This window comes from Cuculus canorus, chromosome Z (assembly GCF_017976375.1).
Source record: "Cuculus canorus isolate bCucCan1 chromosome Z, bCucCan1.pri, whole genome shotgun sequence".
Classification (NCBI taxonomy): Eukaryota; Metazoa; Chordata; class Aves; order Cuculiformes; family Cuculidae; genus Cuculus; species Cuculus canorus.
In genome coordinates this window covers 17502199-17528376 of record NC_071441.1, presented here as the reverse complement: position 1 = coordinate 17528376, position 26178 = coordinate 17502199, and the positions used below count along the sequence as shown (strand labels likewise).

General features: G+C 39.7%; 2 protein-coding genes across 4 annotated transcripts in view; one reads left to right on the top strand and one right to left on the bottom strand.

The window, feature by feature from the left end:
- Positions 1-21121, top strand: part of CERT1 (ceramide transporter 1) — a 73969-nt gene extending 52848 nt beyond the window's left edge. Inside the window, exons 7-17 of one of the 3 annotated variants that reach the window (XM_054053379.1) lie at positions 3760-3852; positions 5248-5334; positions 6245-6337; positions 6860-6937; positions 12565-12660; positions 13316-13448; positions 13567-13637; positions 14881-15009; positions 15765-15894; positions 16809-16945; positions 18243-21121. In XM_054053379.1, coding sequence (XP_053909354.1) covers positions 3760-3852; positions 5248-5334; positions 6245-6337; positions 6860-6937; positions 12565-12660; positions 13316-13448; positions 13567-13637; positions 14881-15009; positions 15765-15894; positions 16809-16936 — 1038 coding nt within the window. In that variant the 3' untranslated portion in view covers positions 16937-16945; positions 18243-21121. The remainder of the gene's footprint in view (positions 1-3759; positions 3853-5247; positions 5335-6244; positions 6338-6859; positions 6938-12564; positions 12661-13315; positions 13449-13566; positions 13638-14880; positions 15010-15764; positions 15895-16808; positions 16946-18242) is intronic. The other 2 variants (XM_054053378.1, XM_009557646.2) reach the window with 2 other exon arrangements.
- On the bottom strand, positions 19698-26094 carry MED18 (mediator complex subunit 18). Its single transcript, XM_054053380.1, has 2 exons — positions 25972-26094; positions 19698-25130 (listed from the first exon to the last, which is right to left on the bottom strand). Exons 1-2 carry the CDS (start codon positions 26042-26044, stop codon positions 24577-24579), a joined length of 627 nt encoding a protein of 208 aa, XP_053909355.1. The 5' UTR covers positions 26045-26094; the 3' UTR covers positions 19698-24576.
- Positions 26095-26178: the final 84 nt, after the last annotated feature.

Genomic DNA, 26178 nt, shown 5'->3' with positions numbered 1-26178 from the left:
GACTGTTACCTTATACAGAATGAGTAAATAGGTTTTGAAGGGGGTCACAACCTTATTTGGACTTCTTTTTTCCCAGAAATTAAAATAGCAAAAGCTTCTAAAATCTTGGAGGTTTTAAGTTGCTCTGCTTTGGTAGACTCAACTTTTTTAAAGGCACATTTGTTGGTGACATTTTCTGGAGTTTACATATGGCAGAATTTAGTTTTAATATAAAATATTTACCTTTTATTTGTATTCCTCTAACTGCTAGCCTTTTGGAAGAAGATATTTTTATTTAATTAAATAAGGTACAGTTGTGATGGGCTAGCTTTGTCTAACAGCCAAATGCCTACCCAGCTGCTCACCCCTCATCCAGCAGGATGAGGGGAAAAAGTAGGATGAGAAAGCTCATAGGTCAAGAGAAAGACAGGGAGATTGTTTACTGGTTCTTGTTGTGGCAGATCATTCTTGATTTGGGGAAAATCAGTTTGCTGATTTAAAATAGATCCAGTTAATGGGAAATAAAAAGGCAAACACCAAAACAGCTTTCTTCCTCCACTTGCCAAGCTCAACTTCATTTCTCTTCAGACTCCTCTACCCACTGCTTGCTAACCACAAGCAGTGGAGGGTGAGGAATGTGAGGTTGCAGTCAGAACAAAAGACCTAAACTCTGCCACTGCTTCCTCCTCACATTTTTTCCCTGCACCAGTGCAGGTGCTGTCCATGGGGGCAGTCCTTTTTGGAAAAATCTGCTGCAGTGCGTGTCCTGGATGGGGTATGGTTCTTTCAGGAAATGTTCCTCTGCTCTAGTGCGGAGTCCTTGATGGGCTGCAGTGTGGATGTGTTCTCTGCCCTGCCGCTGCTCCTTCTGCTCTGGCCTTGGTGTCTCTTACGTTGTTTCTCACCTTTTGTTCCATGTTCCTTGCTTCATGGAGCATTTTTTGTTCTTAAATACATTTTCAGGGAGGTGCTGCACACATTGTAGATAGGCGTAGCTGTGTCCAGCAGTGGGTGTGTTTCAGAGCTGGCTAGAACCATGCTGTCTGACACAGGACAGCCCCTGGCCTCCTCCCACAGAGGCCATCCCTGTAGTTCCCCATGACCAACACCTTGACGACTACACCCTTAAAGGCAGGAGTTGACTTTATTCAGACTTCTGCTAACACTGTTCCAGAGCTGCTTTTGTTTTTCTTGTTCCTTTAGTGGTTAAACATGGCTTTATGAGAATATCTTCTATAACTATGAGCCTGAGGAAAAAACATTGCTCTGTGATCTGATAAATACACGTGGGAGGAGAAAGGCATTGATCTTTGTACTTTTGGATAAATGGGTAAAAAGCTCTGAAATGAAAGTAAATACTGTGCGATATTGAAGTTCAGAATACCTTCTGTAAGAGAGATTAGAGGGAACAATTACATGAAATTGGGAAGCTGTTGGTATTTATGTTCTAGCTGGGAGGGCTGTAGAGCTCCTTTTAATTCTGCTGGCTGTAAAAAAAACTTTTAGAGTTGAAAGGGGCATCATCAAGTTTGTCCTTTGCTTGTCAGCAAATTCACACAGCTGGCTCTGCATTGTGCAGGTGTGTCATGGGAAGAATAAGATCTCGTGTCAGTGGCTAAAATCAATTAGTGTTTTACAAGTAGTACAAGGGCCACTGTAATCAGGTCACTCTCCATTCTTCTCCAGCATTCTCAAAACACTAGCTTCAGAACAGCCTTTTACTTAACAGCAGCACAGAAAGGTCATAAAAGTTGTGATACCTCATGGAATTATACAGTCTCCATCTTGTAGAGGGCTAGCTTAGCCTGAAGTTGCAAAGTAGATTTGTCTGAACTAGCTGTCCTAAGAAACTTCTCATATAAAAAGGGTCAAGTTCAATAGACTGTTGAATCTGGATATGAGCACAGTTTGACAAGAGAGGAGTAAAGTGTTAAGTAGTATCTTTCTCTATAACCCCGTTTTTAAATAAAATAAAGGATTTTAAGTTACATATAGAAGGTTGGAAACTATTTCTAAACCTTTGAAAACAAGAAATTATTATAAAAACATCTTTTTGGTTTTGAGACTGCTAAAATAATGCACTTCACAATAATTTTAGAATTCTATATTTAGTTTTCTTTGTTACCAAAGAGTCAGGTGGCCAGAATAAAATCAATACAAAAGCCTGTAGTATTATCTAAAAGTAATTGTAGTTACAACTACTGCTTTCAGCCTTTTACTCTTTGGAATTAAGATCTTGAACATGACTTCTTATTTTTCCAGTGTATTTTCCAGTGTGATGCTCTTTAATGTGTTTTAAAGTAGACCTCTCTTAAAATTGATAAATAAGAAAAGGATTTAATCTCCAGTATTTGGTTCATTGTTTTGTTTGCAAGAAAATCCTTGTGAAGATTCTCTTGTTCTTTTGACTACAGCAGCATTTTTCTGTTCTTGTTACCTTTGGTCTTACTGATTGTTATTAATGAGCAAGCTTATCTTCTGTACATTGAATTTTACCTTAAGATTAACAAGTTAAGGTAACTTACCTTGCTCACCATAGACAATTGTAACTGAAATGTCCCGTTAAATTTTACTGAGTTTTAATATGCCGGTAATTTTTCTGCTGCGCATTCAGTCTTAACTGCATTCAACTTCCCAGTTTCTGCCTTATTTAATGATGTTGCCACGAGAAGCTGGCAGATTTGGAGAGTTGCCTTTTGACACTTGAATTACCACTGATTTGCAGAGTTAAATACAGAAAGTGTGGGGATTTGGAGCAAGCAGGAGGATGAGTTGTTTTGATTTGGTGTTGTGCCTTTTCATACCAAGTGTTCTGGTAAAACTTCTGTGTTTGTTCTCAATGACTTGTATAAAGCATGACCTGTGTATATCTTCTGAACTCTCCAGTTACTTTCAAAAAAGACAAATATGCTAACTTTTGGTAAATGTAAGCAATAGCAGTTATTGCCTGTTTGTGATTGTTTCTGAACAGAAAAGCCTATGTTCAGAGTTAAAGATGACAGTGTCTTCACGTAGATGCTGGGTTATTTCCTAAGAATTTTCTTGTGAAAAACTGTACTACTTTGTGTTACATCAAAACTGTTGTATTCCTTTTTGAGCTTTTCTTTAGAAACTGGAAAATGTTCCAGCGTGAATGATACCACCAAATTCCCATTTGTAATACTCAGCCTTTCTCTGCCAGTTGAATCTTTATAGTTCAAGTTGGGTTGCTGAATAATTAAACTCATGTCTGCAAGAAGTAGTGTGTGGTGCTCAGTGGTCACCTGTGAGATTTAACTTTTCTTCCACCTGAAGTGATTCTAAAATGGAGACAGGGAAACATCTTGTGTATTAAATCCGAATTCTGCCATAATTTCAGAAGTGTTCATAGCTTTTTCACGAAGAATATCTGGCAATATGTTGAATTTGGAGAGGAAATATTAGATTTAATCTGATTCTGGTATTCCTACTTTTTTATTCAAATTATCCAGTGATACAGACATTGTCAGTGGCTCTAGTACAGTCAAACACCTATTATAGGAGAATGATGTTGTTAGTGTCTGCGTGGAGATCACAAAATATTTGACTTTGATCCTATGACAGCTCATTTTACATACAGACTTACATGCTGAGACTCACGAGTATCTCATCACATTCAACCAGTTAGCTTGTTACTAGTCTTACTTTACACCCTTTTTTGTCACTGCTTGAGCATCTGTGTCAAGGAGATGCTCATGTCAAGGCATGACTATTATCAGTCAGTGCATTCTCCCTGCATCAAATGATCTCATAATTTTACAGGAGATAGAGAAGAGGAGAAGAACTGAAGAAGCATACAAAAATGCTGTGACTGAACTGAAGAAGAAGTCCCACTTTGGAGGGCCAGACTATGAGGTAGAAATTCCGCTTTTGAAGTTTTTAAAAATGCTGTGACTTTTAAAAATTGGTTTGTTTCTCAAGCTGTGGAAAGAGATGTGTAAATTGAAGTGTTTGGTTTGAGCAAGTGTGTTCACGCCACTTGTTTTTCTGCCTTGGAAACTGAAACTGTATGAAGAGTCTGTCCTTAAATTCTTGAGAATGGAAGTCTGTCTTCGCCTTAGGCTTCCATGTTCTGCTTTTGTCTAAAGCATTTTGCTTGCAGATATTTCTGCTGATTTTTTTTTCTTTTTCTTGTATGTTTGATAATGCTTATATGCAATAGTTCTATGCTTTCCATTTTCAGTGGTTCAGCTGTATAGATGTGTAAAAGGAAATACAAAAACCCTGAACTGCAGGGGCAGTGCTAGAATCAGAAGTTTAACTTGAATTTATTTTTAGCTTGTCACTGCCTCTTAAAATTTCATTTTGACAAATTCAGTGATTTTGTTCCTGTCATCTGTTACATTGCGTATTTCAGCAGCTTCCTTCTCAGTGAGATACATAGTCAAATTCTAAGATGGTTAAGCCACTTTCTGAAAAATAGTGTAAGCTAATGCACCTATAATGCAGCTTGTGTATTTTTAAAAAACTTGACCCTTTTATGCACATTACTCTATTTCTACTTACAAATCATAGTCTGAGAAATAGTACTAGTATATTGAGATACATAAAAGATATTTGAGCTTAGGTTCTCTGGCATACACTGTAAAAGCAAGAGATGGATTGGAAGATGGGCTTTGTCTACCTGGTTATGAACCCAGCTGCTTCTCCCAGGTACCCCTGTTGTAAAGACAGTTTTTGTAATTTCATGGACCAGCTTGTTTTACAATACAGTAAAGACAGTAAACCTGTTTTTCTGAATTGAGCATTTTACTTAGATGAGAGTTTTTAATAATTGACTCAGCTGTACCTGCTGTTTAGTGTTAAACTAGTCTTTCCAAGAATTTTCAATAGACATTCCCAGAATTTTGTCTTCTCTTATGTTTTGAGCACTATATGAATCAGTATTCCATCAGGCACTGGAATACTTGGAAGGAGCCTAACTGAACAATCGTTACTATGTTTACTTTGGTGACACATTGTAAACACTTTTCAGGGAACACAAAAGCATATTGACAGTATTACTAAATTTCCGGAGGTTTTTTTAGTCATGTAACTGTGCCTAAATTGCAATTAGAGGGAGCAACTTCCTTTAACAAGTAGGATTTCAGAGGAATTGTAATAAAAGAATATTGTTGAAAATATTTGAGACTTGTAGAAGAAATTTGCTTCCAACAGTTATATGCATAATGTATTTCTAATATTAAACTTAAGTGGAACTCTAATGTCTCGAAAATGTTGAAGTAGGGATTTTTTTTTTTTGTACCCTAGGAGGGTCCTAATAGTCTGATTAATGAAGAAGAATTCTTCGATGCTGTTGAAGCTGCTCTTGATAGACAGGATAAAATGGAAGAACAGGTATTGATACTTGATGATGGGCACTCTGTGGGACACCTCTGTGACTTAAATTTAGGCACTGGTATGGGGAATTAATGTTTTTACAGTTACATATTGTTGCTTAACACTAAGATAGAGAAAGTGACTTCACAGCTTGTGTAAAAAGGGATAGTGTAAGTGTTAAGCTAATTGAATGTCTCTAGTTTCTAATTCCTAAAAAAGTGTCCTGTATAAAACTTACCTTTGTATCTAACTGGTACCGCGTGCAACTAAGAATATCAAACACTGCAGCTGTTTCTCAAAACCTAGTTATTGCTCTGAAGTTTCTTTTGAAACTTTTCAGTATGTGAAATAGGAGAGATGTAGGTCTACTGGTGTTGCTTTTATTTTAAAATTCTGTACTCTATGGCTACTTCTCAGACTCATTTCTTGAATATATACATCCATGACAGGGATCAGAAAGGGCTAAGATGCATGTGAGGAAACAGGTAGAGTATGAGAATATATAGCATTACATAAAATAAGAGGCAATAATGAAGTGGTGCATCCTTTGTCTTAAAAGGGTTTAGGCTTTTGAATATAGTCAATACAGTGACTTGGTTAAGAATTAAGACTTTCTAGTGGACATAGAGTACCCAACAGAGTTTACCTATTTTTGCTTCTTCACATACACAGTAAAAGTTTTGAGTAACTGTACTACTACGTGGATCCTTCATGCTCATGATCCTTCTAGCTCAGAAATACACCTTGAGGTATAAATCAATTCAGTCTTCAGGATTTCACTGAGAATTCCAGCAGGATGACAGCTTCATGCCTGTCACGGACAGCATTAGTTGCTGTAGCTACTAGGTAGATGTGAGGATGACTCACTCTGTTTCGTAGTCCACTCATTAGCAGCTGACTACTAATAATTAAACCTATTTTGTTGCAGTCCCAAAGTGAAAAGGTCAGATTACACTGGCCAACATCCTTACCTTCAGGAGATGCTTATTCTGCTGTGGGAACTCATCGATTTGTCCAAAAGGTAAAATATTTCCCGTTATCTCCTCTGAATAATGGGCTTGACCTATGGTGAGATTTTTTTTAGGTGTTTCTAGTAACTTTTAATGGCTTACTCATTTTTAAAAGAAGTAGCTTGAATTGGAGGAGGACTCTTTTGTCTCAAAAAATACTGATTTGAGTATCTATTTAGAAGTAAATAGTATCTAGTTGCATCAAAATGGTCAGTTAAATAATTAAGGAAAAATCCCAGCTTGCTAGCTTCAGTGTTTTCACCAAAATTAATTTGTTTTATATTAAAAAAACACAACCTTTTGTATTAGGATCGATTGACCTAGTGTTACTAGAAACACTAAGCTCCTCCGAGTGCCACAGTGGGAGCATAATACATAATAGGTGCATGAAATCAGCATTTGCTGCTGTGCTTGCTGCTTATGGTGCTTTTGTTTTCCTTTTCTTCATTATCTTGTGCTTGCAAGTTGGTACTGAATGCTCTGTTGTGCCTTTGTTCTGATTACTTGGTTTTTTCTTTGTCTGTCTCTGGTAGCCCTATAGTCGCTCTTCCTCCATGTCTTCCATTGATCTAGTCAGTGCCTCTGATGATGTTCACAGATTCAGCGCCCAGGTACTGTATTAATGTTGTAGGGTGGGAGTTGCATATCTTTGCTATATTTCATCCTCTTCTCTAGAACCTGGTTTTTTTGTTACATAAATCATTGCTTGCTTTAAACTAGTATGTTGAGACAAACAAAAGAGTTCTGTATTCCTGTACTAAATGGTTGTCTTTTTATACTGTGCTTGCATGCATATCACTTGTGCAGAGGCCCAAATCTTGTGAAACTGTTGGATTTAGTACAGTAGCTTTAATAAAAATGCCTACAATCTTGAAAATGTTGCATTTCTGATCATAATAAAAATAGAATAATACCTATTTTTTCTGGGCTGGAGGTGATCTTGGCTTCAAATTGAGTAGATTTTCTTGCTTTTAAATCAAAGGTTTGGGTTTTGTCTTTAACATTTGTTTGTACTGACGTTAAGAGACAAATGTTAAGTTTCACTGTTAACCAATTTTTACCTCTGCAAGTAGTTTTATTACAGAAAGATCTTAAATTGTTGTTGACAAACAAGATTGTGGATATGAGAATTTTAACTGAAGATTTTCGATATATCCACTTATCCTCAGAAAATGTCTGACTTCCTGAATATAGTTGTGGCATGGCATTTGTGCTGTTGGTTTCCTTCTGCTGTGGTCTGTATATGATTGTGAGTAGCAGCTTCCTTTTGGCATCTTATTTTGGAGCCTTTTTTGAAATTAACGCTGCAAATGAGGGAAACAGTTGAATTGGAAATTAAAACAGCTTCAATGAAACTAACAATAATTAGGTAAATAATAATAGCAATGAGGAAATAGTAAAATATATGCAAAATTGAACCATCCTGCAAGTGACTGTCACCACAGATGCTGCAAAGCAGGTGTAGGGAAGGGTCTCAGGCTAGACTCAGCAGCAGGTGGAAGCTGGATTCAGGGACACATGGATTCCAGATCAGGGGGCAGAAGAATGGGTGAGATCCTTGCTGTCTTAAGAAGAGGGCTTGACCCTTGTGACCCCTCAGCTCTACAGAGTATGACATTTATGGAATCATAGAATCACTAAGTTGGAAGGGACCCACTGGGTCATTGAGTCCAACCATTCCTAACACTCCCTAAACCATGCCCCTCAGCACCTCATCCACCTGTCCCTTAAGCACCTCCAGGGAAGGTGACTCAACCACCTCCCTGGGCAGCCTATTCCAGTGCCCAATGACCCTTTCCATGAAAAATTTTTTCCTGATGTCCAGCCTGAACCTCCCCTGGCGGAGCTTCAGGCCATTCCCCCTTATCCTGTTCCCTGTCATTTGGGAGAAAAGGCCAGCTCCCTTCTCTCCACAACCTCCTTTCAGGTAGCTGTAGAGAGCAATAAGGTCTCCCCTCAGCCTCCTCTTCTCCAGGCTAAACAACCCCAGCTCTCTCAGCCACACCTCGTAAGACTTGTTCTCCAGCCCCTTTACCAGCTTCGTTGCTCTTCTCTGGACACTCTCCAGAGCCTCAACATTCTTCTTGTGCTGAGAGGCCCAGAACTGAACACAGTACTCAAGGTGCGGTCTCACCAGTGCTGAGTACAGAGGGAGAATAACCTCCCTGAACCTGCTGGTCACGCCATTTCTGATACAAGCCAAGATGCCATTGGCCTTCTCCTCTGGGCAGCTTTCTAGCCAGACTTCTCCTACTCTGTAGCTCTGCATAGGGTTGTTGTGCCCCAAGTACAGGACCCAGCATTTAGCCTTGTTGAACCTCATGCCATTGGCCTCAGCCCAGCGGTCCAGCCTGTTCAGGTCCCTTTGCAGAGCCTCCCTACCCTCGGTCAGATCCACGCTTCTGCCCAGCTTAGCATCATCTGCAGACTTGCTAAGGGTGCACTCAATGCCTTCGTCCAGGTCATTGATAAAGACATTGAACAGAGCTGGATCCAGTACCGAGCCCTGGGGAACCTGACTTGTAACTGGCCTCCAGCTGGAGTTAACTCCATTTACCACCACTCTCTGGGCCCGGCGAACCAACCAGTTTTCAAGCCAGGAGAGTGTGCACCTGTCCAGGCCAGAGGCTGACAGTTTCTGAAGCAGAATGTTGTGAGAAACTGTGTCAAAGGCTTTACTGAAGTCCAAGAAGACTACATCCACAGCCTTTTCCCCCATCCAGTAGTCGAGTCACTTTGTCATAGAAGGCGATCGGATTAGTTTGGCAGGACCTGCCTTTTGTGGACTCATGTTGATTGGGCCTGATCACCTTGTTCTCTTGCATGTGCTTCATGATAGCACTCAAGATCACCTGTTCCATGACTTTCCCCGGCACTGAGGTCAGACTGACAGGCCTGTAGTTCCCCGGATCCTCTCTGCAACCCTTCTTGTAGATGGGCACAACATTAGGCAGCTTCCAGTCAAGTGGAACTTCCCCAATCAGCCAGGACCAGTGGAAGATGGTGGAAAGGGGTTTGGAAAGGACATCTGCCAGCTCTTTAATACTCTTGGTGCATTACACCAACTTGAGGATGGCCTTGGTTTACATAGTGATAGGTATAAGCAGTGGCCTTTCTGCATAAGAATGACCCATTACTTTGGTGATAACTATAATTTTAAGCATTATCACTTCTAGAGATGTACACCATCTCAAAAACATGTTAACATTCAGAAAATAAAGATGCTCAGAAGAGATTTAGCTGAAAAGTCAGAAAATTGCTTCTGCTTTAGCTCAAACCGGAAATCTGTGATAACATTTGTGCACTCCAATGAGAAACTTGAGTATCAGAATATTAATATGACTAACGAAAAACTAGCCATTTAACAACAAAGCTGGGGTAGACTAGATCCTTCTCACAACAACATAAATTGAGGTTAAGAATCAGGATAAAATAAACTGGAGTCAAGTCGTTGCTCTTTTCAGCTGCTGCATGGATTATCCTGTATGGCAGTTACTAATGAGTGTCTTTGTACATAGTTTCAAGTTAATGCTGAAAGGATGGTCTTAACTTATAGGAAGCTATTTACCCCACAAACCTTCTGTGCCCCCTGTGATATTTTCCCTGGAACAAATTTTTTCCAGATCAACAAGTCAGTCCACTGGTTCTGGAAATTCATTGCTACTGAACAAGCAAGTGAAAGGCAACTGAAAGTGTGAGGAGAGAAGCAGCGTGTCTTCTTTCGTTGTCCGCCTGCTCTCATTAATATGAAATTGGCCTCTGTCCCCAGGCTGAGGATTTTGCCTTTTGAAAGGCAAGCTAATATCTCAATACTGAATAAACATAACTTTATTTCTAGACTTCATTGATATGAAGGGATTTTTTTTATCAGCAAAAGGTCAAGTTGAAACTTGCAGCCTTGTTTTTAAGATTGAGAAGTATAAACGTATTCTAATGAGAGCTGGTTCTTCACTGTGCTTGTAGAAATGCATTGATTTATCTCTGCCAGTTGAGTGGGAGATGGTGGGCTTAAAACTGTAGATGTTTTGCAGATCACTCTCTCTTAAAGGACTTTCAGATTTTAAAATAGATTGAGCTGTTCTGAAGGCCTTTAAAGTGAAGAACTTCCCACTTAATCTTTCAGGCCAGTGCATGGCAGAAAGGTTGCAAGTATTTTTGCAGACCATTCCTGTAGCTCTCTGGGAATCTAGAAGCAATAAATGTGGCCTCTCCGATGTGAAAGAAGCTGTGGATCTTGGCTGCGTGCCTCTGAAACAGATGCAGGTTGACACAGTGACCAGTGTGTGTAGATTACAGTTTGGACTGGTAGTATGCCCAAGGCAGTTGTAGGTACTGTAATCCCTTGATGAAGCAGAAGTAAGAAACTGCTTAGATTGCAGTTGTGGAAGCCACCTCCTTTTCTTTACTTGCTATTCTGCTCATCTCACTGCATTTAGCATAAAGCAAAAAACAGCGAAAGACAGAAGAAACGTATAAAAGCTAGCTTTATCTTTAGTAGACTAGTAGTTAGGGGAGAAGAGACATAGGAACTTGAAAGTGTGGCAGGTCAATATTGGGAGCATGGTGAGGATTTGTTTCTGAAAGATGTGTGACCTAGAACTAGTAAACTAAATATTTAAATAGCCAACATTCTTACCTGATTTAGATTGTACTGTCATTGTTTTGCTAGAGTAAAAATGAATAAAAGACTCTTATGTAGAGAAGCTGCTAGTAACTGACAGGAAAAGATGGCCTGTCTAAAAGCAGAAACACAGATCTTTTGAGTGGTTTTAGTTCATTATAAATCAAAATCAAACCAAAAAAGAACCCCAAAGAACAACCCCCCAAAACTGGACGTTTCCTTCTGTAGGAAAGTCTACACTTAAAATGAGATTAACTAGAATTTTATCCAGTAGATTTGATTTTGATGTCATACTTTAGAGAATTTTGACTTGATTCAGTTACCTTTTTTACCCTCCTGGTCTTAAATGTTATTGTCCATGGAGTACATAGTACAAACCAAATTGCTGTTTTGAATTGAAGTAAATGACATCTTCCAATTCTCTATTATATCAAGAAACAAGATCATTAAGTATTCTTTAGTTTTACTTTCTGCCTTTTGTGCTCCTTGCTCAAATATATTACTTAATATGCACACTAGGCTTCATATTTTTGTAAGTTGTGCAAAACCACTTATGAGTTCAGGCCATTAATCTTCTGAGTGTGCACTTTAGGCTAGTCTTTGTTTTGACCAGTTAACTGACCTTTGCTTGTAGTCCTTTCTGATTTGGCAAAAAAAAGAGTTATTACTAGTAATTCAGGAAAATATTGTCAATCACATGGACTTACTTGCTGTCTTAGTAGTCAGCTAGCTTTTGGGTGGAATAAAGTTATTAAACTGCTTTCAGTACTTGTAGATAGTATCATGTAGCAATGGGTACCTTATATTTTGCTTTTCTTTTTCTTGGATTTTGAAAAATGTGGGGAACCAAGAAATAGTAAGATTGTAGATGTGAATTAAAAATCCATTTCCTATCCCAGCACCCATTTTCATGTGTGTTATATGGAATAAAGAAAACGAAGGATTCACATAGCTTGATAAAAATGTGTGACGCATTTGACTTTTAAGAAAAGCATACAAGTATCTAGCTAAATAATTTTGAGTATTTTGTAATAGAGTCTCTGTATCATCGTAATTTTTTTGAATGTAAGCTTTCCTGTTCTTTTTTCTAGCTGACCACCTTGCAAGGATGGCAGCAAAACCAAATAGGCATGCTTTGCTCATAACTTTTTCCTTCACTACTCTTCTAATAGGACTTCTGATATGCATTTACTTATTTAGGCCTTGTCTGTTTTCCTCCCCATCCCCCTCACTCACCTTTGTTTGTCTTTGTAAATGCTCTTAATAGAGTATCGTTCAAAGCATTGTAATTGTATTTAGAGATACCTGAAGTAAGTTCCTATGTGCTGAAATGAAACTGTCTTAAGTAGTAGAGAGTTTTGACAGTTCAGATGTCCAAACAAAGGACAGGAAGTACCCATAAAGAATGAAGTTGGAAGTTGAATGAAGATTTCGACTTTTGTTTCTGAAGGCCAGAGGTATCTGCTTGTTTTTAACCTGTAAAATAAAGCCTGTTGTCCAAATTCAGCTTCTGCACAGGATTTGAAGTATTGCCTTGTGGATTCCAATACTGTACAGTCTTTGCCCAAGAAGATGGAATGAATGCACTAAAAATAATGGATTTTTCTTTCTTTAAAGGTGGAAGAGATGGTACAAAATCATATGACATATTCCTTACAAGATGTGGGAGGAGATGCCAATTGGCAGCTAGTGGTAGAAGAAGGAGAAATGAAGGTAAACATTTGGGTTTGTGTTTAGTTGATAAGATGATACGTTCTAAAGAGAGAGGCTTTCAGTCTGGCAGACTTGGAAGTGTTAAGTTTACAGTTGGACTTGATGATCTTAAGGGTCTTTTCCAACCTAAATGATTCTATGATTCTCTGGGAATACTATTCCTCAGCAAGTTATGCTGTTAAAACTTCCTGAGAGTAGCATAGTTTAGGTTAGGACTGGAGTCCACAAGAGATGTGGTTTCTAATATATTCATCCAAAATCCTGTGGAACTCTTGCAATGGCTTTCTTTGCAGATTCCTTTCTTAATCTCTCCTGATTAAAAACTTAGTATCATAATGGTGTGTAACGTTCATATATGAAAATGTCAGAATAGCAACTTACTGTGTTGGTTGCTCTGCTGTGCTTGATCACTGTGCACAAGGATCCGTGCAATAAGGTTGCTTAATCACTTGTGAAGGAGAGATTCTTGCAATACCGGCATTTTATTGTGAATTGCCATATAAGAATGTCTGTATTGGTAGTTACCAGAGAACACTGACATGGCAAATTATTTATTTGTTAAGTGTTTTAAAAACCCAGTGAAATTTCTAAAAATAAAACATGAATGGTTTTGACAGTTTCTGTTCTACATTTCTGTACTTGTATTCGGCTGTAGGTATACAGAAGAGAGGTAGAAGAGAATGGAATTGTTTTAGATCCTTTGAAAGCAACCCATGCCGTTAAAGGGGTAACAGGACATGAAGTTTGTCACTACTTCTGGAATGTCGATGTTCGTAATGACTGGGAAAGTAAGGAATTGGTTCTTAAGCTTTGCCTATTTATCAGCAAGGATATTGTTTATAACATTGACCTGATATGTATGCTCTTTTACTGATGGATTTATTTCTCCCCCCCTTCTTCTTTTAGCAACAATTGAAAATTTCCACGTTGTGGAGAATTTAGCTGATAATGCAATCATCATTTACCAGACACATAAGGTAATAACATTAGAGCTGTATGCATACCTAATAAAGACTCTCTGGGCCATGCATGTCCTGATCTTATTCTGAATACTTTTAACAGCTTAACAACTTAAAATATTGTTCAGAACAATTTCTCTAGTAAACTCTAACTTTGTCGATTTGTCAGACTTGTCTTGTTAGCATAATAGGCTGTGCATGTGTCTGATAGAGTTTGTAATAATAAATGAAGACTTTTCTTAATCTTTAGATGTTATGCATCACTGCAAGAGTCCTCTAAAGCAAAAGGAAGCAGTAAATTGACACTGACTACAAGAAACAAACCTTTACCACTGTATTGTGTGTTTTCTTGCAATAATGTGAGCAATTATTAACCACAATTAGTTCACATACACATTTGCTTATGAGGTGTTACAATTTTTGGTACATTTGTTCTTGTAATGTCATTACGGTGTCTTCCACCCCCAACCAGTTCTGGTGTAAATTTACTAAAACATTCATTTAAATTATAACCCAACAACTGTAACTTAAAGGCTCAAAGAGAAAACCCAGGAATGAAGTATACAGCTTCATCACTAGTCTTGCATGATTGCAAGTATTAATATACTCAAATATTAAACCAGATATTTTTCTTTGACAGTTTTACCAACAATGCTGTTATCTTAAAACTTCTTTAGCAGAGGACTCATGTAAGGCATTTGTTTAAACTGTGTAGTGTTGCAGTAAAAGCTATACTATTTTCCCCTATTGAGTGTCATGAAAATGGCATTTGTGTATTTTATTATTTTGTCAAACATTTCCTTCTGAAACTTTCTCTTAGATAATATCAGTTTACCATATCTGTTTCACTGAAGTAATAGCTTTTTAAATAGTGTTTGTTTTAAATATTTCTCTTCCTTATTCGCTTTGTCTCTGGAGACACAACTGTAGGTGCATCTGTTTATACTTAACCACTAGTTTGTAGCGTACAAGTTTTAAGTAAAATATAATCCTGATGTTGAGGGAGCAGGAGGCAAACTACGTCTTGCTGTTTGTCTACTAAAAAAGTCATTGCAGCTTGGCATTTGAAAAGCCTTAATTTTTTTAAATCAAATGTAGCCCATATAACCTGACATGCACCTGTACACAGCCATGTTCTCTTTCAGTTTTGAAAGAGAAATTACTAACTTAAAGAAACTTTTTACTTACTATCCTTAGACATGTTATTTAAGTACTTAATTTGCAAAACTGCAAAAACTTCTATTTGGGTATCTCTCTGCAGAGGGTGTGGCCAGCTTCTCAAAGGGATGTCCTGTATTTGTCTGCGATCAGAAAGATACCAGCATTCAATGAAAATGATCCTGAAACATGGATTGTGTGCAATTTCTCTGTGGAACATGACAGTGCTCCTGTAAGTATTTTGTTCTGTCAACATCTGCTTTTAAGATAATGTCTTTCTGTTGCTTGGTAATGCACGTGCTGTACTAGTGTGAAGGAAGAGGGAGGTTTTGCAGAAACAGTTTATTTAAACCTGATGATATAATGATCTGATGAAGGCATTCTAAGGTAAAAGCTTTCTTGCCTTAACAGTTGGCAAATCTAGGGTATTGTAGCAGAATGGAAGCAAAATTTCTGGAGATGCAAAAACATTTTCAAGAATTGCAGTTATGGAATAAAATCAATAACTCATCAGTATTGTCACATACAGGAGTAGGCTCGTGTAACTGTAGATATGGAATCTGTTAAACCTCCATCTTACGCAGTTGTGCCTTGATTCTGTCAAGTAATGGCAGTGGTTGGTTTTAGAGTACTTCTCTGCTGATTCCTGTGCCATAGCCTGCTTACAAGGGAGAGTTACTAACTGGTATTTGTAAATGCATGTACATTATTCTTTAAAAGTTTATTTACTCATTTGTCACAATAATTGAAGTAATTCGCTTGTAATGAGTATTAAGAAAGCAGAAACCTGAGCTTCAGGTATTTTTAGTTCCAGCCTTTCACTATTCACCATGTAACTGTCACTTCAATCATGTAGTACTAAAATGCCAACTCTCAGAAACACAGCTTCTGGAGTGTATTAGGCTTCATAGTAAAATAAAATGTTAGCAGTCAACTATGCTGAAACAAATTTACTTTGAGGCTTACAAACCTTTCTCTTTTTGGCAGCTGAACAATCGCTGTGTCCGTGCCAAAATAAATATTGCTATGATTTGTCAGACTTTAGTAAGCCCACCAGAGGGGAACAAGGAAATAAGCAGGGACAACATCCTATGCAAGATTACATATGTAGCTAATGGTAAGTAAAATTTTTCAGTATGACATTTCAGTATGTGCCAATACTGGGGAACTGAATACTGGATAAAAGCAAGCTTGATACAGTTTTCTGTTAAGTTTATATCCAGCATCACACTTGTGGTCTTTGTGTTCAAAAAGATGCAAATTAATGTGCTGCATGATTCAGTGAATGGGGTCATTCTTTGTGTTCTGGGAGGAATAAATGCAAGTGGTGTGTAGCTCAGTCCTAAGTACAGAACCTTGGGGTGGAGGAGGGTGGACAGAAGAAACATCTGCATCTAGACTCAGCCTGCTTTTAGTTTCATTAATAGTATGTTTTTTCATGTATTGCTGTATTTTTTTCCCAAATTTGTCTTGTTCAGCTAAAAAGCTGCTGATAGTAAAGATACAGTTCTTGCCCTCAGTGTTAAGAAGCAGCAAACATGTTTTGTGTGAGGATGTTTGAAAGCTGTATAATCTAGTCTATATATGTATATTTTTTAATGGATAGAATCCTTGATATTGTCTGAAAAGTTATCAAAGCCAAACTGTATTGCTGCTGTACCCAACATTAAGCGGTGTATTGCGGTATTTGGGATACATACTTATCTCCTCTCCTGCAGCTACTAAACACTTCAAGACTAGCTCGCCTGCTTATTACTTTTAACCACCTATTACATGGCTTATTGAAAAGTCTGAAGGCTCTGAAAAAATCTTTCAGTAAACCTTTGTCTTACAGAAGTGATGTAGTTTTTAAGTGCTGTACAAATAATACTATATGGTATTAAACTCTGCGGTAAGCTGCTGTTTCCTTTTTAGAAGTTTCCCGATTACTTAAAAAAGTAAGTTTTCATCGATAAATTCTGAACTGTAATTACATGGAAAGTGGCGGCAGATTTGCTATACTACAGTGTCTGTCTTCCTCTCTACTTTTAGTGAACCCAGGAGGATGGGCACCAGCATCTGTGTTACGGGCAGTGGCAAGAAGAGAATATCCAAAATTTTTGAAACGTTTTACATCATATGTGCAAGAGAAAACAGCAGGGAAGCCTATTTTGTTCTAGTATTAGCAGGTATGCATTCAATTTTTTTGTTCTTAATTCAATATTGTAAGTTTAAGGCCAGAGGTACACAATCTAGATGTGTCTTATGATTAACATGAATTCAGAGCTTATTTTTAATATATGTATGCAATATATTTTTAAAATGTTAATGTAATTTGTGTAGTATTAGCCTGAAAATATAAGGTCTGCACACATTATCAAGTATTAGTTTTTGTAGACTTTTACTTCTTGCAAGACTTTGTGTAAGTGTCTAATTTATGTAGAAGATTAAAAGGAGGAAGTATGTTTTTTATCAGCTGTCATGGGCATTTTACACTTGTTCTGATAAAAATACATGCTGAAGTTTCTCTTGAGCCTCATGAGGTTTTGATATCTTAAATTCTACTTATAGTTACATATATGACAGTATTATGAAGGTCAATGTATTCTTTTATATTGACTGAATAATTTTGGTCTAGGATTTTTATTAATGGAATGTTTCTCACCAGTGTCAATTACTGGAGTATCTAAAAGGCTCTGACTTAAATTTTTTGCCATTCTGAGGAGCCTAAGAATAGGGATTGTCAGATGATTTCTGAAGTCAATTGATATATTTTAATGATATAGGTTACTGGGCTGATATGATATCGTATCATGTTGTATGATATCGTATCATGTTGTATGATATCGTATCATGTTGTATGATATCGTATCATGTTGTATGATATCGTATCATGTTGTATGATATCGTATCATGTTGTATGATATCGTATCATGTTGTATGATATCGTATCATGTATCGTGTGTATCATGTATCGTGTGTATCATGTATTGTAAGATAAATTCTTGTTCCCTTCGAGGGCTCTCTGAATCTGTCAGCCCTAAGGCTTATGTCTAAGTAAGGCTTTGCTTAATTTCTGTTAGTGTAGACTCTTGCTATGTACTTCATTATGTATAGTTGTAGTGTCAAACCATCAAATGCCATTTGGTAGTTCTAATATTACAGCGTGATCTGAAAATGAAGTTTTTTCACTTTTTCTGTGTATGACATGGTCTACCTCTATTTTTGGGTTCTGTTTATTATGTCAGACTCAGTCTGTCATTTGATCCTTCTGTAACATGTAGCCCTGTAATGATTCACAGTTTTACTTGGATATTGTTAGAGAACTAGTGTAGGTGAAGCATTACAAACACAGCTGTGGTGAGGCAACAGTTCACATGTGATCATAGCAGTGCTGGTAACAATTTAATGTGTTTAACAAGTTCTTGTTTTCCTTTTAGTGTTTGAACTTTTCAGTGCTCTATTTTTGTCTTTGCTTATCTACAGTGACCGGAACAAGACTGGGTGAGCATTCCACGTTGGAGAAGTGATCATGCATAGAGCACTCCATGCTGGAACGAAGGATCTACAGTCTTTTTATGGCCCAAGTTCTAGGCTTTGTATACTGAAGTGAAGAAGTGTTGTGACACCATGAGGCTGAATATTTAACACTAGCGCTCTCTTGCTAACTTTTCTTGCTCAATGAGTGTGTAATTATAAATACATGTATTGATAACATTGTATATGGCTCTATTTTTATTTGCTTGCTTTAGAAGAGGAAGAACATGTACAACTTTGAATTACCAGCGCAGGTTACTGCTTTAATTTTAAATAGCTTGCAGAATTTTCACTGTCAACCTTCCTAAGATAGTTACAGTTTTTGTGCGTGTCTAAAAAGCACAAAAGACAAGTGCACATATAGCATACTGTATGTGCTTTATACGCACAAAAATCGAAGCGGTATTTTAAGGGGTTGGAGAGGAACTTCAGTAAAGCCTAGGTGACTTATTGGCAGGTTTTGTTTCGCATTGTATAATCATATTTCATTGCTGCTAGTTTCTATAATGAATCATCTTGTTACGTAAAATGTCAGTAACTGAGGGCTGTCAATATCTTTATGACTTTGCCTTTTCTATTGTCTTACTCTTATGAAGATCTTTGATTCTGAAGGAGTAAGAGTGTGAAAAGCTTTATTTTTTTCCCAGATATCTTTATATTTCTATTGTATTTTTTAGTTATGTAATATGTGCTACAGAATTTTTGTTGTTAAACATGATCCAGAAATATCTAGGAAGATTCTATATGAGAGGGCAAGAGACTGCCTGAAAGCGTGAAGTCATCTGTCCATGCTATAGGTGAACTGCTTTCTCGCATGATAGCCAGGGCTTTACCGAAGCTGTGAGAAGATACACTGTAATATTTACTGAAGTAGCTTGGACTAACTAGGTAAAACAATGTTCCCAGTCTAGAATGAGGATGAGTACGTTATTTTCAGATCCTGCATGTGTTTTTCTCATCTTTATAAAGCCATGGTAGGAGATTGGCATAGCAAATTATTTGCCTCTTGATCAAAAACCCATCAGAGCTATGAGGATGTGTAGCTCTTATTAAGGAAGTTCCCTTTAGTTGCTGTGAGATTTTAAATGTCAGATATTTACCTGCCTTTGATTCTGGAGATCCTCATTAGGAGAGGACTGTGTCAGACTGGTACTGACTTAGAGATCTTTTATCTTTTAGCTTCAGATGTTTGGGTTGTTGTTTGGGTTTTTTTCCAAAAGAAAGCTGAAAGTGTTATTTGAGCTAGTATGGTAGGTGTCTGAAAATAAAGAGCATCTAGTAAGTTAGTGCAGATTTGGTAAATGATTAAATGTGATCTGCACAGTGTTGAAAAACTTTTTGTTCATTTTTGTAGAGGTGAAATCGTACATAACACACGATTACACATGCATGCAGATTTCATACTCCAGAACTCTTCCCTTTTTATTTGCCTTCCTTTAATGGTGTGCATGGAATATGCCTTATTACAGAGTTATTCTGTCAATTTGAATATGTAGAAAAGTGCCTATATGGTAACGCTAGTAAGGCAAATAAGATGAAAACTTATACATGTTTACTATATCACCAGTGAGCATTTTATATATCGATGTTAAAAAAAGAAATCTTATACCTCAAATGTACTTCATCTTTTTACAATCAACCAAGAAATGGTTCATTCCACCATAGCCACTGATGGGAACTTTTAAAACAAAATCCAAAACATGAAGAATTTAAATCCTTGCTTGTCGTTTCTGGTAATTGCTGGAACACAAGAGAGTTTATTCATTCAATTGGTTAGCTTTATTTTACAAAGGAATGGAAGTTTACAAAGCAGTATAAAAACTTATATCATTAGTTGCATTTGCACTAAATGTGATGTACTTTTGCAATTTATTCTGTAAATAAAATTACACTACAGATACTATTTGTAAAGAATATGTTTTACTTTTAGTTAAAGGCAGTGGTACTTCACTACAGCTAGTCCTGCCTAATCAGAGTTGTAAGAGGCTGCTGAAGAATAAGGAAGGAATTGCAAGACTGAGAAATTGGTATTAATTGACCTCTTTAAAATTAACTTTCAAAAGGCAGTTCTCTATAGGCCTCTCAGATTGTCTGTGTGCACGTAGGCATTAGATCCTTTCTCCTGGAAGGGATCTTGCTTTTATAGTTTTATAAAATCTGCTCTGTCTCTTGAGCCCGTCCCTCTCTTCAGTCACTGCCACATGTCTGTGTGCTACAAGTTCACTTCTTCCTGTTAATGGATTGGTGGCATTTATACTGCTGTGGTGGCCTTTGCAGAAGCAGGTCCTGACTCTAGAAGGGATGTTTTTATAAGCTGAAACAACTTGAAGGGCTGAAAATGCAGCAGTCTTCTCCATTAGATACCGTTTTCTGGATATCTATTTCTGTTTGGAGAATTTGAATGTTGCCAAACTGGATCTGAAAGAAATCACTTACTTTGTATTGATAATGGGGATAAGATAGTCATTGTTACTCTGTCTGAGAACCTCAACCTGAATATACTTTTTTTGCCTAATTTGTCTGTGAAAAATGTGATGCACTTTGGGGGAACAAAATTACCTTTTACTTAATTGGGCTGAGCTGGCTTATCTGAAGTTGTGCAGATTCTTTAAACTAATCAAATTGTCCTCCTGTATTTTTGTCAAGTTGTACAGATAACGCTGTATTTGAATTGCCACTGCAGACTTAAAACATGAATCATATTTTTGAGTACTTGAGTGTGTAGAGTGTAACTGTTCTATAATAGCTTTATGATCCTAATGGTAAGTTTTAAAAATTAAAAGAAGTTGGCTCTTCCATGTTACAATCACAAATTTAAAACCAGTATTTAAAAGTTAAAAGCATTAAAAATTATGAAGAAAAAACCCTGGTTTGTAGTTATTTTTAACTTTCAGTGCTTTGGAGAAACTTTGTGAAAACATTTCACCTTTTAACCCACTTTTTAGGTATTGTATAAAGCGGTATGCAATATTACGTGGAAAAAGTTGACAGGAAAACAGTTTTCTTGTATCACTGAGATTACTGAGATGAAGGCTTGAATGCCACATTAGTTTATATATCAGCCTATTTTGTGCTAGCTTATCGGAGGCATGTTAGTATAGAGCACTTCCAAGGTATTTCAGCTCTTGTCTTCATTTGTACAGAATTAACAACGTTATGGAAGTTTCCATGGGAGGAGCAGAGATCCAGAACTGAGAAGGCTCAGAGGATAACCTTGTGAATTTTTCTGAAGTGTGACAGCTTTTAAGAACAGAGATGAGCTTCTAAGGAATAAGCTTTCATAACAGCAGAAATAGCTGATGCCTAATGGATCAATAACAATCCAACCTTTATTTGCTATGCAGGGATTTCTACCTTTTATACGGTGGAGTTGTAGAAACCTTACATGTATGTGTAACTGGAGGAACAGCTTGAGATAACAGAAGGCATTACTTGCACAAAAAGAAAACTTAGCCAAAGCTCAGCTGCCTCAGGCCTTAGGTAATACATTGCAACAACCAGGGTCCTGAGGTAAGCCCTACCCTTGAAGAATGCAGCTGGTTTTGCTGGCAAAAAGAAATCTGCCAAATCGAACAAAAATGCAGTCACATTCTTGATCTCATAAGCTGTGTGTGAAATTTGAAAAATGTACCTTGCATTAAGGAGAGGTTGGGCATTTCTGTAGTAATTACATTGGGCATTTCTGCGTAATTACAGTATAACTTGACCTTAGATAATGAATGATAATCAGTTAAGAGTTATGCCATTCAGTTTACCAGTGTGTGTTACTTCGGTAGTAGTGGTATTATCTTTAGTCTCCAGCTATAAAAGCTCAGTTTCATAGGAGGAGAAAAGTGTATGTTGTTAGATGGAAGAAAGGGGTGTGCTTCTTGAGTGTTATGTGCCTGAAAGTGCAAGTCAGCCCTAACCATTGACACAGTTTTTTTTCTCTGCATCTGCCTCTTCTATGTACAAACTGCAGCTGAAACAAGGAAGGCCAATAATCATAGGATGATTTGGTTTGGAAGGGACCTTAAAGATCGTCCAGTTCCAACCCCCCTGCCATGGGCAGGGATTCCTTCCATTGGATCAGATAGCTCCAAGCCAAGCCCCATCCAGCCTGATCTGGAATACCTCCAGAATTGGAGGTTGTAGATGGCATCCACAACTTCTCTGGGCAACCTGTGCCAGTACCTCACCACCCTCCCAGTAAAAAATTTCTTCCTAATATCTAATCTAAGTCTCCCCTCTTTCAGATTAATACTGTTACCCCTCGTCCTATCACTGCACTCCCTGGTAAAGAGCCCCTCCCCAGCTTTGCTTTTGGCCCCCTTTAAGTACTGTCAGGATGCCATCAGGTGTTCCCAGAGCCTCCTCCAGTCTGGACAACCCCAACTCTCTCAGCCTATCTTCATATGGGAGGTGCTCCAGTCCCCTTATCATCTTTGTGGCCCTCCTGTGGACTCCTCCATGTTCTTTCTGTGCTGAGGACTCCAATGCTGGATGCAGTACTCCAGGTGAGGTCTCACCAGAGCAGAGTAGAGGGGCAGAATCACCTCCCTCACCCTGCTGGTGACACTTCTTTTGATGCAGCCAGAGATACGGTTGGCTGCCTTGGCTGCAAGCACACATTGCCAGCTCATGTTGAGCTTCTCATCCACCAGAAACTCCCAAGTCCTTTTTTTCAGGGCTACTTTCAATCCATTGTCCCCCTCAGCCTGTATTTGTGCTCTTGGGATTGCCCTGATCCAGGTGTGAGACCTTGCACTCGGCCTTGTTGAACCTCATGAGGTTCTCACAGCCCCACTTCTCCAGCTTGTCCAGGTCCCCATGGATGACATCCTGTCCTTCCCGTGTGGCAACTGCACCACTCAACTTGGTGTTACCAGCAAACTTGCTGAGGATGCACTCAATCTCGCTGTCAATATCATTGATAAAGATATTAAACAGCACTTGTCCCAGTACAGACCCCTGAGGGACACCACTTGTCATGTATCTCCATCTGGACTTTGAGCCATTGACCACTACTCTCTGAATACAACCATCCAACCAGCTGCTTATCCAATGAACAGTCCACTTGTCAAATCCATATCTCTCCAATTTAGAGAGAACAATGTTGTAGGGGATCACATCAAAGCCTTTACAGAAGTATAGATAGATCACATCCAGTGGTTTTCCCATGTCCGCTGCTTTGGTTACCCTGACATAGAAAGCCACTGGACGCTCGGATGCGTCTTATCAGGTCCCATAGATTTCTGTAAGTTCAGGTTCCTCAGGTGGTCATAAACCTGATCCTCCCCTACAGCAGGAGGCACTTTACCCCGCTGGTGCCCATCTTGTTGTCCCATGACAAGTAGAGGGCATTTCCTCTTGTTCGATCACTTAGGAGAAGAGACCAACACCCACCTCACCACAACCTCCTTTCTGGTAATTGTAGAGAGCGATGAAGTTTCCCCTCAGCCTCTTCTGTAGACTACACAACCCCAGTTCCCTCAGCAGCTCCTCGTGTAACACCTGTGCTCCAGACTTAGTTTCCTTACAGGTTAGAGGGACAGAATCATTTCTGGGTCAGAAAGGGACCTTAAAGATGACCCAGTTCCAACACTGTCCCATAAGCAGGAACACCTTTCACTATACCAGACTGCTCAAAGCTGCACCCAGCCTGTCCTTGAACACGTCCAGGGGTGGGGTATCCACAACTTCTCTGGGCAACCTGTGCCAGTGCCTCACAACCCTCATAGTAATAAATTTCTTTCTGATATCTAATCTAAATCTCCCTTCTTTAAGCTTAAGCCCATTACCCTTGCCCTATCCTTGCAATCCCAGATAAAGAGCCCCTCCCCAGCTTTCCTGTAGGTCCGCTTGAACACCTCCTGCATTAAAGGATATTAAATTCATGTATGACCTAAAAGAAAAATCCTGGATGACAGGGAAGGATACAGAAATGGTGCTTTAATTAAAAAAATAAATCAAGCTGCGCCTCAGCATGGATACAGAGAAGGATGAATTCCAGTAAGTCTGATGTTTTTGGATTGTTAGGCAATATGCTTTCAAACAGGTATCTCCCCAACAGAGAGAGGAAAACTGCCAATATTAGCACTTACTGATGTTTTGAATGGCATTAAAGTGTCTGTTTTTGTTCACCTCCACAAGTGTGGGAAAAAACTACTCAGTAACCGCAACGGACAAAACTGATGCATAGTCCTTTGTTCCCCTCTCCCTGTTTTCCCTCAAAAAGCTTTTCAGAAAAACACCCTCTTCAGGAACTCTCATACAACCAACACCTTGACTCCCAGCTTCTCAATCACATCAGCCTTTTGGGGTCAATTTTTTCCAGGTGCACAAGAGGCTTCAGCTGCTCAGCGAAGTTCCTCATGTCATCAGAAACAACGTCCTGCCCTGCCGGCGCTACCACGTTGAGTTCCACCAGGTAGGAGAGGGAGAGCGGCTCGATGCTCTCCGTGTTCCCTGGCATCAGGATGCGGAAGATCTTGTACACCATTATCTTCATGATGCCTTTGCGGAACACATGCCCTTTGGCCACAAACTCGTGGTCCATGCGGAAGCCCATCTCCACCAGGAAGTCCGTCAGGTTGTCTGAAGTGGCGATGTCCACGCAATTGCGCACCAGCGCGTGGCGGCTCTTGTCCCCGATCTCCGGCTGCCCCAAGTAGCGCAGGTGCCAGGGCATCCCACTCTTGTCCATGGAGCGCCGAGCGCGCAGCACAAAGGGGCTTGCCTGCTGCCCTTTCAGCAAGAACACCATCTCATGGTCCAGGAAGGTCTCGGGCTCCATGTTGTCACACAGGCCGCGCAGGCGGTGCAGAAGGCTTTCCAAGCTCTGGTCCAGGACACTCCCTGCAAAAGGATGGAAAGATCATAGAATCACAGAATAGTTTGGGTTGGAAGGGACCTTAAAGATCATTCAGTTCCAACCCCCCTGCCATGGGCAGGGACTCTTCCCACCAGCTCAGGCTGCCCAAGGCCCCATCCAACCTGGCCTTGAACACCTCCAGGGATGGGGCAGCCACAGCTTCCCTGGGCAACCTGTGCCAGTGCCTCACCACACTCATGGTGAAGAAATTCTTCCTAATGTCCAGTCTAAATCTGCCCCTCTACAGTTTATACTCACTGCCCCTCATCCTATCACTACAAGCCTTTGTGAACAGTTCCTCCTCAGCTTTCTTGTAGCCCTTTCAGGCACTGGAAGGTCACTATAAGATCTATTCGGAGCCTTCTCTTCTCCAAGCTGAAAAAGCCCAACCCTCTCAGCCTGTCCTTGTAGGGAAGGTGCTCCAGCCCTCTGAGCATCTTTGTAGCCCTCCTCTGGACCCGTTCCAACAGCTCCATATCCTTCTTACGTTGAGGATTCCAGAACTGGACACAGTATTCCAGATGAGGTCTCACAAGAGAGGAACAGAGGGGCAGAATCCCTTCCCTCGCCCTGCTGGCCACGCTTCTTTTGATGCAGCCCAGGATACGGTTGGCCTTCTGGGCTGCGAGCACACACTGCCGGCTCGTGTCAGGCTCCTCCTCCACCAGCACCTTCTCCCCAAGTCCTTCTCTGCGGGGCTGCTCTCAAGCACATCATCACGACGGTGGGATGCAGGGATGGAGGTGGGAGGCGTCACGACCGCCCCCCCCCCCCGAGCCCCCTTTCCCCTCCCCGGCGTCAGGAGGGCCCCGCCTCGCCGCTCACCTTGCAGCAGATACTCCATCATGTTGATGGTGCCGCCCGTGACGGGCATCATTGTAACCGGGGGTGCCTCCATGCTGCGCGCTGCGGGCTCCGCTCGGCTCGGGACGGGGCGGGGTTGGAGGGGGGCAGCGCCCCCTGCCGGCTCGGCGGTGGCAGCGCCTCCCTGCGCGGGGAGCGCTCGGGGCGGGGCGGGCGGGCGGGCGGCAG